We start from the raw sequence: 12,114 nt of genomic DNA, 5'->3' as shown, positions 1-12,114 counted from the left end.
GGAGTTATTTTGATTATTTGTTGGAACTTCGAAGTGCTGAATAGTTTGTTAAGTCTTTTAAGGATTCTATCTCAAAATAATATGGACTTATTCGACCACTTAATTTGACTGTTTAACGTTTGATATGCTACTAAACTACGTCATTAATCATTGCAAAGTCTCTTTACTTGCAAGAGATGGAAACTTTAGAATTTACTTTTTGATCATCAAGTGCTGAATACGGGAATTTTTGTGAGTAATATAATCAGTGACAATTGTTCAACCCAAGTTTATTTTAGGATTTTAGATTTTAGTAAATTTTAGAATACTATTCCATTCCTATTCCATTGTTCATGTGATGTTACATGTGCTTTGTGAACAAAACGAACTTTTCCATCTACCACTAGACGCAATAACGATGTAATTGCATAATGTAGACAAGTGCTGTCACTAATCACGTAAAAAAATTTTTTGAGCAGCTTGTTTCAATTTATGATTTACAATAATTATATACATAATTTAAATAATTTGAGACAGTGTGTTATTATTATGTGGTTAGTTTTTTTGAGGTACACCAAATTGTTTACTCCCTTAATCCACTTCCAAAACTATGCATGCGCAATATTTATATAATTTAAAATATTTGAAACAATGTTTTCAGCCCATCAGCTTTGTTGGAACTTACTTGTAATTTGAAGTATAGATTAGCAACTAAAATACAAAATTAAACTGTTTTCTAACTTAGTTTCACAACCAATTTTTTTTTATTGACCAGCATGAGCTTTGTACCTACTGTAGTCGCATGGAGGTTTTGCATTCGCCTAATCACATTGCAGATTGACAAACAACACTATTTGAAAGGTTATTAAGCTGATTTATTTCAAGTTTTTAAAATTGTTTAATGCCTAGTGTGGCTAAACTCACTGAACATGTGATTTATCAGCAAAATTAACAATTGAAACTATTAGTGATGAATTGGAAAACTAAAAACCGCAAATGAAAAGATTTAAAAGTGATAAAAAAACTCTATGAAAACAGGTGATGTTTCTAAAAAATATTGCATAACAAAGTGGATGAAAAGAGTTTATCGGTATAATACAACTGGAGTTCAGAATTTTAGCTCAGTCTATGCCTAAAGCATTCAATCAAAGTTAATAAATATTCGCAAACAAGGAATGTTACTTTCAGAGGTGCGGTGTCAAATTTTAATATTGGAAATCTATATTTGCACATACCTCAGTTATTCTTTATGTTTTGAAATGCAGCAATCGAATGCATTGTTCCTGATAGTTTGGATTTTGGAAGGATATCAACGAGAGAGCCTAGATTGCGCCTTGATGAGCGTTTCACTTATGAATGCAATGAAGGGTATAGGATGGAAGGAAGACAAACAGACAGCGCAACTGTGGCATGTCAGAAGGACAGGACTTGGACGTTTGATGTCCCAACTTGCACACGTGGGTTGCCTTTGGCTTTTTGCTTGTACTGGATGATCTTTTTCTGTCAATCCTTAGCATTGCTTCAGTTTAAAAAACAGTTTTTCATTGTCAACTCACATTTGTAGTTGAAAAAATGATGATCAATGCAATTAAATTCAAACGTCTTGACGAATGTAAGGCAAGAAAATAAGTTTCAACTTTATGTTCAATTTGGTCCAATTCTAATATAACTTCATAACTTTATTTTGTATCTTTAGTTATGTTGTCTTTCTTTTATTAAAGCTAAAAGTATGTGAAGAAGCAAACTAACACAACAAACATTAACTTCTATAGATGAAAATGACAAAGCTTTGGTAGAGAGCTTTCTTTCTTGAACCATAAACAAACAAAACAAAGTAACCTTAGCGGGTTCAATATAATGCATTACACACAAAAAATATAACATAGTAACCCAAAGGTTTTCGACACGTAGGGTACGTGTGTCCTCATCAGGAATTTCTTAAGATCTGCAATAGTGAACAAGATGAAAATGATCTCAACTACACTTGTGACGATAAGCAAACCTTTCGATAAGTCCCTATGATGAGTTTTGGTACAACGCTTCGGTGTTATTCTATTGGAAATGTATCCTGTTTCGCATTGTTTTCTATTGTCCTCACTTTGCTTTCCAGTTGTTCAATGTCCCGTTCCTAATCCGCCAAGGTTTGGCTCGATTGATCAAAACTTCGAGGAAACCATGGAAAGTATGGCTGGGTTGGGGGATTCCATTACCTACAGTTGCAAGGATTATTACAGACTGGCTGGAGAAAAAACGGTTACTTGCCGCAGAGATGGAACCTGGTCACATGATGTTCCCATTTGTGGAGGTTGGTTTATGTTAAATAGCTATGGCATTGTCAGGTCATCGATGGAGGTAATCCTTCTTAATCTCTGTTCAATTTCACGCTGATTTAATTTTTTACTAGTTTTGCAGATAATTGTCGGAGTAGGGTGTCAAAAACTGCTGATAACTAAAAAACTATACTACAAAAAACTGTCATTTTATTACTAAACCAAAGATGAATCTTATTTAGGAAAAGTCATAAAACTTCAGTTAATTTGAGCCAGTAGCTTTTATGTAATCGATGAAAGTTTTAGGTATGGACGAAACCGTCCACCCGTCAGTCCGAATAGGGTTAAGTATTAATCATCACAAAAAATTAAAGTAAGCAGATTATTTTAATCAACATCTTTCAACAACCTAATTTTAAACATTAATATAATTTATTCAATAGCAATCCTCAACGAGGTTACAAGACTGAGTGATGGATGGTTTAGACTGCATGGATATCAATACAAACTACAAAGTATGTCTCTTAGCTACAACGACAACAGAAAGTTTTGCCATAGAAATGGAGCTGATTTAGCAGTTTACGGAATCCGAAGTATGGACAATAGAAGGTGAGAGTACAAGCAATATAAGTATAACATAGTATAATATAGTACAACCCTGATATTGTGTACATTTTGTTAAGGGCCAAGTCGTCTGCGATGGGAGTTTGTCTGGGGAATATCGCTAGTGTAAACATTAAATAACATGGGTGCTAAATTGATCCTTTTGGAACGCCATCCCTTGGAAGACGGGAACAGCTAACTTGCCGTCAATTGAATTGATACAAAAACAACAACAACATTTCAAAAATTAATATTTTTTCAGAAAAAAAACAAACAAAATAGAATTATAGCTCAAAAACCTGATGTAGTAGGCAAAGTTAATGCCAGATTTTAAATCAGAGTCAAATATTAGCTGAAACCTATTGTCAAAATCAGCCAATTTTCATGTTCAGCTGAAACTGTGTTGACCTCTGTTATAACGTAGCCTAATGTGTAAATGGCAAGACTGTTTCACAAAGGGAGATTGTAGTGACGGATTGAGATCCGAGATGAAATTGCAACACTTCGAAAGCACATAGTAATAATAAACGGAGTATAAAGTTATGCTACAGTATTTACAGTTTTTCAAATTGCATAGCTTCAAGTAGGATCTGCAGTAGCAAAACTTTTTCGATGAGGTATCGGTCGCATCTTCTGAATTCATGTCGGCCTGACAACAATTTTCTACTTGACTATAAGTTTTCTGTTTTGATTTCTCAGTAACTTGAAATTAATTTGATTCAATTTGAAGCCAGATTTATTTGAAATGTTCAATTTCATCTTGATGTATTGATTTATTAAACGGTTTTACACGTTTTAAAATATTGTTTTGCACATCTTCTGTGAGTCCATAATATTTTTGTCCACTGCTTGCTTGTTGTGTTAACTATTTTAAGATTTTGAAACCATGAAACAAAATTTACATTAAGAAGGAGGTAATTGACTTATTTAATTGTTAGGGTTGAAACAAGACGCTACAGTCGAATAACAAGAAACCCTGAAAGCAAATTGTTTTAACTTCAATTCAAAGTTGACTGTTTCAATCTGCCTCACTGATTTCATACTTTGTTCAATGTGTCCCCAGAATAATCAGGGACACTTTGAACCCCTCCACTCACATGTACATTGGAATGAATGATTTCGACGAAGAAGGAACGTGGAGATGGCTTGATGGCGATCTTGTAACCGATGCTGACGCTTTGTGGTATAGTAGAGAACCAAATGGTGCAAATCAACAAGATTGCGCATTCATGAGCTATGCACACCTGCTCAGCTTTGACATCAGATGCTCAGTCAAACTCCAAGGCTTGTGCGAAAAACAGTGGAGTAAGTGTTTATAAGTGTCTTAGTATTGGTTGCATGTACGCCACTCATTTCTCTATTGCGTAACTAAAGTAGAAAATAATAAAAAAGTGTTTTTGAAAATGAATCAGAAAGATTGCCATCATAATCATGTTTAATAAGCAAACAAGTAGGATTATTGTTGCTTTTGTTGCTTATTTTAAGTTTCTTGAGTTATGAACGACAAATTCTCTCGCTGATGGATGATGCTAAAAGTGATCGTGTAACCAATGGTTCTCAACCAGCCCAGTGGTTCGCAATCAATTTTGTTACGTTCGTCCCTTTGCTTATTTTAAACTATTCACTCTAACCCATATAGCGATAAACAAATATAAAATAAAAAAAATTATAGTGATTTGAAATATCAATTTATTTCATAGTACAACTCCATGCAAAATTGACTCTTGTTTGCGCTATGAATGTAGTATATGCAGCATGGTTCGTGACAGTGCACAACGCAAGTCATTCTCAGCATCAAGTTTACTTCTTTGTTTGCTTTTAATCTGCACCAGAACAGAAAAGCTTGACTCACACAGGTAAGTCGACACAAAAGGAATAAGAATCCGAAAATCTGTTTCTGTGGTTTTGGGTTAAGAATCTTTCATTCTGATCCAGAACTGTTGAAGACGTTTTCCTTGACGCACTTGCCTTACAGAAGAGTTATTAATCAGCTTTATAAATTCGTCCTTGCATCCACCTGACATCTCTTAGGCTGGAAATGTAAAAGGGTTTCTCACAAAATACAAGTCTTTGTCAGATTTCTCTGAAAATTATCTTTCGGATACTTTTCAAGTGCTGACAAATGCTGTAAAATTCCTTTTTCAATTAGCTCTGGCATTTTATGCTCTCTGTTTTCCAGAAGCATACAATTAGGGATGTCCGTTTCAGAATTCGTTCCAACCGGTTCCAAATTTTGACCCGATCTAAATTATAATGGAAATCTAAAAAAAATAAAACTTAGAAATCAGGGTGTTAGTTGGCTTTTTGTTCAAGTTCAACTTTAGCCCTGATTTTAGGATATAACAGTATATTCTAAGACCCTTGGTAAATAAATTTTGAAATTTTCGTCCAAAAACCACCCGCTGCACTGAAAATTATTTTTTGCGTAAATTTGCATTGTACTGTATTGACGGTACTGCTAATTTGCATTCATCAAATGCTGGCATTTGCACAACAATCTAACCTCTTAGTGTAATTTATTAAGTTAAGAATCGATTTCGCTATAGTAATAGCATCTTCAGCTAGCACATGTAAAAAAAGAAGAAAATTTGAAAAATACGTAAAACGAACAAATAAAGCAAACTCCGATGTTATCAACACGCATAAAAATTATATTTTAAATAGATGGTTACATAATATTAAAATCAAAACCTGCAAGCCTAAATCTTAACTGGTGTTCTCCCACGATTTCCAACAATATTCTGGTACAAAATTCAAGAAATACATTAACCTGATCATCCGTCTAGTAAATTACAACAGTTTAAGAAGGCGAATACAAAGAAAAAACGCAATTTAGTTTCAGTCCATTGCCGTAAGTTTATATCGATAAAGCGTCAATAAAGAATAAGTGTAAATGGGCATCCATCTAGTAAATTACAACAGTTCAACAAGACGAATACAAAGAAAAACGCAATTTAATTTCAGTCCATTGCCATAAGCTTACATAGACAAAGCGTCAAAAAAGAATACGTTTAAATGGGCATAGTTGAAGAATCTACACCACAGGGGTCGGAGGTTGCTGATGACATGGGATTTAAGTGGTTGGTCGAATCAATTTCTGTATGTTTATGGTGGCTTTGATTGTATGTAACCATTTATCTTCAGCGATGTCTAAATAATGTTTGCTGGGTTGTTCGGCGAAAGTAACGACAAAGCAGTCTGCCAGAGCTGGTTTCTTTTTGAGTTCAATATTGTGGAGTTTCGCATAATGTTTCAATAATGCTGCTTTGTCACCGGATTTATCAAAGTAATTAAAACTGTTCCAAATAGATCTATGTGTGGCCCAACGTGTGGAAAATTTTGTCATGGTTTGTCCTACATAGTGTTCGTGACATATGGTGCACGTTGCAATGTATATCCCGTAACAAGTCCCAAAACAAAAGGGAAGTGGCTAACTGCACTAAAACACTTTTACAATGTTGCAAGACAGCTGCAAACAGTTTTTTCTGATCTTGGCTTCATCGTAAAGCGTTGCAAAATGGTCATTTCGTTTTGTGCGCATAACTACACGCAAAAAAAGCGTCATATAAATGCAAACAGTTTGTGTAGGCTACATTTAATTATCTTTAAACCGCTGTAAATTGAGCAAAACCAAACTCTAAATACAATTTTGCAAAAAATAAAGTCGTATTTAGTATGTTTTGCAATGATACCTGATTTTTCTGATAAAACGTGTTTGGCTTCTATCTGCAAAATCTTACTTTGCATTTTCGATCTAATCCCCCATTTACAGATTTTCGGCTCAACCCCTTTTCATCTTGCTGTCAATTTTATCTACTGGTTTCAGTTTAATCACGGATGTCGACTTGCACTTGGTTGCAATGCTTCCGCTGGAATTGCTTCAAGATGCTTCAACGGAAATACTGAGTGTAAAATTATTGTAGGCCGAATGGATGGCGATCGACGAGGGGTGGTAGCAGAGAAAGCTCTATCAAAATGCTGCTGCGCCACAATCGTGAAGTATTCCAATTACAAACAATAACATGTTACCTTCAGGGACTTTGACCTGGAGTAAATTTTACATATACTCGCACGCAAATAATACCGAAACATTCACGCACTTCACTGCACGAAAGAGCAATCTTGTAAAAGTTTATAAAATTTTTTTAAGTGCATATAGGTATATTCACATCAAAATATAGTTATCACTATCTGAATTCTTAACAGCCTGTTTCACCTCAAACGGATCATCAGAAGAGTCTTATTCAAACATGTATTTTAACTTTTTCGTTCTTAACTAAGCCTATATATCTATCTTATCAAAGAAGAAGGTTTAAAGTTATGCATTAGTAAGAATGATATGTATTGATGAAATCATTGTTGTGTGGCAGAAGCTCTGCAATACCCTTGATCAAACTATGGCAACCTACTCTCTATTTTCTTGATACAGAATATCTGTATGATGCTCCGATAGCTCAGTCGGTTTGCGCGTGCTTCAAGATCAAGCGGCGCTGGTTCGACTCTCGGGGTGTGCACTTGAGCAACGCATTTCAGGACTGCTCTCCATTCAGCGGCACCTAGTGAATGAAATAATTCCCTGGCAACAACACTTCAACAATCGGAAGTTTCACTCTGTCAATATCCGTAACCGGCCCTGCGTCAAGAGCTCAATAACCAATCAAGGCTTGTCAATCCGAGGATAAAGATTCAAAACCAACCATTGTCCGCACGCTTTTGCGCATGTGCGTAGTCATGCATACAGATTAAAATGACTACTTTTATTGTGTTCTATGAGGAAACTAAAACAACTGTTCACGGCTGTTTTCCAACATTTTTAACGTGGTTAAATACAGTAGTAAACAATATTTGGACTTCAAATGCCATAAACAAAAAATGACGTGCATGCAATACAGGGCAATTTCAAGCTATAAGTACTTTTCAGGGTAGAGGGTGGGGTTTGGACAAAAATTTAGACACAAATTATATTAGAGTTCTCAGAATATAGGCTACTGTTGTATTCTAAAATTAGAGCTAAAGTTGAAATTAAAATTAACCTCCCCCCCTAATAGCAAAGCATCACATTTGCAAAGCTATTATACATATATATAAAAGTAGGTCTTCATTTGACCTGAGAATATATTAATATTCAACGATGTCTATTGGCTATCTCTTCAAGGTGTCTATCTGTGATTTTCATCTAATGTTCGTTAGGAAGTTTCACGTAAAATTTTATGAAACTGACAATTAATTGCAAGTTGCTCATCGAAGTATTAGCCTTGTTCATGTTTTCTTTCTTTCTATTTTTTTTTCGTTGTGACCGATTTGGTTAAATTGTTGAATAGTTATTCTTTTCAGGGTGGAATCTGACTAGTGGACCGTATATGGTGGTTTCGTTGTCTCTCTATCAAAACTTTAAACATTGTGTGCATTTTTTGGTTCATGTCATTTTTGAGTTTTGCTTTTCAATAAATAAATAATTGATGGATGGATTGATTTTCAGCGTCTTTCTATTGTTAAGTACTGATCAACACGTAACATCAAGCCTATGAACTATGAAGCCTTAAAGCATTTTAAAGATGATAACAAAGTTCACTGCCAAATTTATTCTCATTCCCGGTAAATACTGCATATCCATAACCCACTAACCCAGGCATACGACGGTGGTTGAAAATTTGGATTATTTAAGTCAGTGGTTCTCAAACTGTGCGTCGCGACGCCCTGGTGCGTCGTTTCAATTTTCCAAGGGCGTCGCAGAAGAGTTTCGTTTCGTAGCTGAATTCAGTTTATCTTATAAAGATGAGGTTAATCTTTGATTAGCAGTTTCAGTTGTCATCAAAGTTGTTAACTTCATTAAAACACGCCCACTGAAGTCAAGAGTTTTCAAACAACTTTGTGGAGAAATGAATGCAGCGCATCGGAGTTTGCTCTTTTAATTTTCATCCAGGTGGCTTTCGCTTAGAAAATTCTTTAAACGCTTCTACGAATTGGTGGATGAACTTCAGGCTTTTTTGCAGCAAAAAAATAATCCACTTGCAGATTGTTTAGCTCAGAACAATTTTTTATTGAAATTGGCTTACTTTACTTGTGTGATATCTTCGCCAAACTGAACATTTCTATGCAAGGGCCGAATAAAAATGACATTTCAGATAAAATTGCAGCATTCGTTAAAAAGCTGCTATTGTGGAAGGAAGATATAGCAAACCTGTCTGGAAGCTCTCGATACTTCACTTTCTTGTCCAATTTGCTTGAAAAGAAAAGTATGAAGCTGCCTTCAAATTTGTGAAGCATATTTGGGCAACATTTGTCCAAGCTCGAGTCAAAATTTGCAAAATACTTCCTGAAAAATATATCAAACTACGTATGGATTCGTGATCCTTTCGTCCAACCTACTCCACTGTCTTTTACTGCACAAGAAAAAGAAGCCTACATTGACCTTTCTTGTGACAATTCCCTGAAAAGGATGTTTAATTCAGGAAATCCGGCAAACTTCTGGATTTCAATGAATGGCGATTATCCAGCTTTGGTGAAGAAAGCACTACGAATTATTATCCCATTTGTCACGTCATATTTATGTGAAGCAGGATTTTCTGCCTTGGCGGTGATAAAAAGCAAATTTCGATCACCAATAAACACTGAAAGAAAAATGCGAGTGGCAATTTCAAAAATTCTCCCAAGATTTAATGAACTTTGTAAAAACAAACAAGCCAACACGTCACATTAAATAATATGGATTGCTTTTTGTTGTTGTATCAACAAACACAACTTTAATAATAATTTTCCTCATTAACTTTTATTTGCTGGTGCGTCGCAAGTCCAGAAAACTTTTCCAGAGGCGTCGCAACAAAAAAAGTTTGAGAACCACTGATTTAAGTGTACATGACGTCATAGAGCCAACGTGTATTTCGCTTTGCTTACTTCTTCCAGTAAGTGTCGAACCAACTTTCTTCCAACCGTCTAACCTCTCGACTACTCAGCGTATTAACATCAAATAATCAAGTATAAGTTATATATTTCAGCGTGGAATGGTGTTCTTAGATTGGATGATGGATGGATTGGATTGTACAATGGGTACCAGTACAAGAGGTCAAGCTATCCAAGCTCTTCAAGCTATGCAGGAAGCAGACAGTATTGCCAACGAATGGGAGCAGATTTGGCATATTACGGTGTTCGCAATAAAGAAGTTAGACGGTAAGATTATAAGCAATATTAGCCAGTTTTGTGGCATAACAGGAAAAATCACCTTTTGCAATATACATGGTTTCTTGTAACTCGATGGCCAAAACGTGTAAATTATGTGTTTAATTGTTGAAATTGTATAGAAAGGAATGCTTCTTTTTGTTATCGCATAATCGTTTTCTTGGTTACGTGTCAAAACAAAGGTTCTATATCACTTTCGTTTCGATGCAGAAATCCGTCTTGATTTTATTAAGTTTTGGATTAACACATTTATGAAGATGTAACGACAGTGGGCGAGCCAGTTCAAAACCCTGACTCATGGAAATAAATAACCTATGTTGATGCGCAATCTGCTTGAAGCGGAGATGGCGGCTGAATATATTGTATGAAGAAATATCATTTCGACTTACACAGTTGTATGTGATGTAGGCTAACATTGTTTTTCACGACCTGCAAATAACTATAATTAGTTGTTGCTAAACCTCAACCAACATCAATTCCAACATATTAGATCGAATTATCGACAATATTAAATCTATGTAATAAAATTTCGACCCATGAAATTTCCCTAAAACATTGTACTTTTGTTTTAGAAAACATGGTAAAGTAATTTTTTTCCCTGCTTGGGTTGTTCTTTCGGGAACACAAATCAATATATCAAATCGATTGCATACAGCCGTCAAAGTAGGGGTTGAATATCTTTGTTTTTCTGTAGACCTGCCTTTACGCTTTAATATTTTGTTCACTGTTTTTTTTTAGGATCATCAGAACCAATTTGAGTTTCACAATAAGCTGGTGGATTGGGATGGATGATATCGACAGAGATGGAACGTGGAGATGGCTTAATGGCGATCTTGTAACTGAAGCTGAAGCTATGTGGGCACGTGAACAACCAAACAGTGGAATTCAACTACGTTGCGCGGTCATGGGCAAAGACATGCTCAGCTACAACACTTATTGTGGAAGATCATTCTTTGCCTTATGCGAAAAGTCGTGGAATTAAACGTTTCGTACCAAAATTTAATAAATAACAGTATAAATTCAGAGTATATACTTCTCCGGTAGCCGGTTGCAACAAGAACTGACTGCGATAGACACCGATGTTTCGTCCTTAAGGTTGGGCTCGTCGGTAGCGTGCCACTAATTCATGTCACAACGGTTCTATCGCCGTCAATTCTTGCAACAATCTGCTGCCGAAAAACATACATTTGATTGGATGGTCTAAATGGCTAGTATGAAGGCTTCGCCGTTATGGCTGGCAAATCGCAATTGCTTGCTGTACTAGTGATTGAGTACTTAGCGCAGGGGTTCTTAAACGGGGGTAAATTTACCTCCTGGGGGTAAATTTCACCTACCGAGGGGGTAAATTTGCTGAATCATAAATTAAAGCAAACTTCATTTTTTCAGTTATTAAAAAACTGGTAGTAGGCTATTGCACTTGATTTTGATTCAAATTTATGCTTAATGTAAGTTTTCGTCTTTTTGTTTTATCTCCACGCAAGTAGACTACCAGTTTCATTTCAACAGCGTATGTGTGCTACATTTTTGGAAAAAATGGATACTGGAAAACTGGAAAAAATGAATAATTTCTTTCAACAAAATAATATATCCTGGAATCATGTGGGTTCACTTTGCACATACGGTGCCCCTTCTATGCTCGGTGCTAAGTCTGGCTTTACAACTCTGTTGAAAAAACGGGCACCGAACATCATATCTACTCACTGTGCCCTTCATCGACATGCACTGGCAAATAAAATCTTTCCAGAATATTTGAAAGCAGTATCGAAGCATGTGGTTGAATGTACATTTTATCAGGGCACTTGCTCTTAATCGTCGTCTTTTCAAAGTGGTTTGTGATCAGGTGGAATTAGAACACTCTGTTCTCCTTTATCACACAGAAGTTCGGTGGCAAATTTATTAGTGCATTGGCTTACTTGACAGACATTTTTTTCAAGTTTGAACCAGCTCAATATGCAAATGCAAGGAAAAGGTGTTACCATTATAGATGTACATGATACAATTCAGGGCTTTCAGACAAAATTAGATCTCTGGAGTAGAAGAGTTCAAAAAGGAATTGATGCAAATTTTCTAACATTTGATCAGGGAT

At 35.6% G+C, this 12,114-nt stretch overlaps 1 protein-coding gene across 1 annotated transcript; it reads left to right on the top strand.

Annotated features, from left to right (window-relative positions):
- The first annotated feature begins 2,151 nt into the window (after positions 1 to 2,151).
- LOC145780319 (C-type mannose receptor 2-like) lies at positions 2,152 to 11,907 on the top strand. Its single transcript, XM_082592023.1, has 5 exons — positions 2,152 to 2,284; positions 2,693 to 2,858; positions 3,916 to 4,157; positions 9,848 to 10,019; positions 10,767 to 11,907. The coding sequence occupies exons 1-5, from the start codon at positions 2,155 to 2,157 to the stop codon at positions 11,008 to 11,010; spliced, it is 954 nt and encodes a 317-aa protein (XP_082448149.1). The 5' UTR covers positions 2,152 to 2,154; the 3' UTR covers positions 11,011 to 11,907.
- Positions 11,908 to 12,114: the final 207 nt, after the last annotated feature.

The sequence above is a fragment of the Aplidium turbinatum genome, chromosome 1, assembly GCF_918807975.1.
Source record: "Aplidium turbinatum chromosome 1, kaAplTurb1.1, whole genome shotgun sequence".
In the NCBI taxonomy this organism is placed as follows: Eukaryota; Metazoa; Chordata; class Ascidiacea; order Aplousobranchia; family Polyclinidae; genus Aplidium; species Aplidium turbinatum.
The sequence above is the reverse complement of the archived record's forward strand: the minus strand, read 5'-3'. Positions and strand labels throughout refer to the sequence as shown.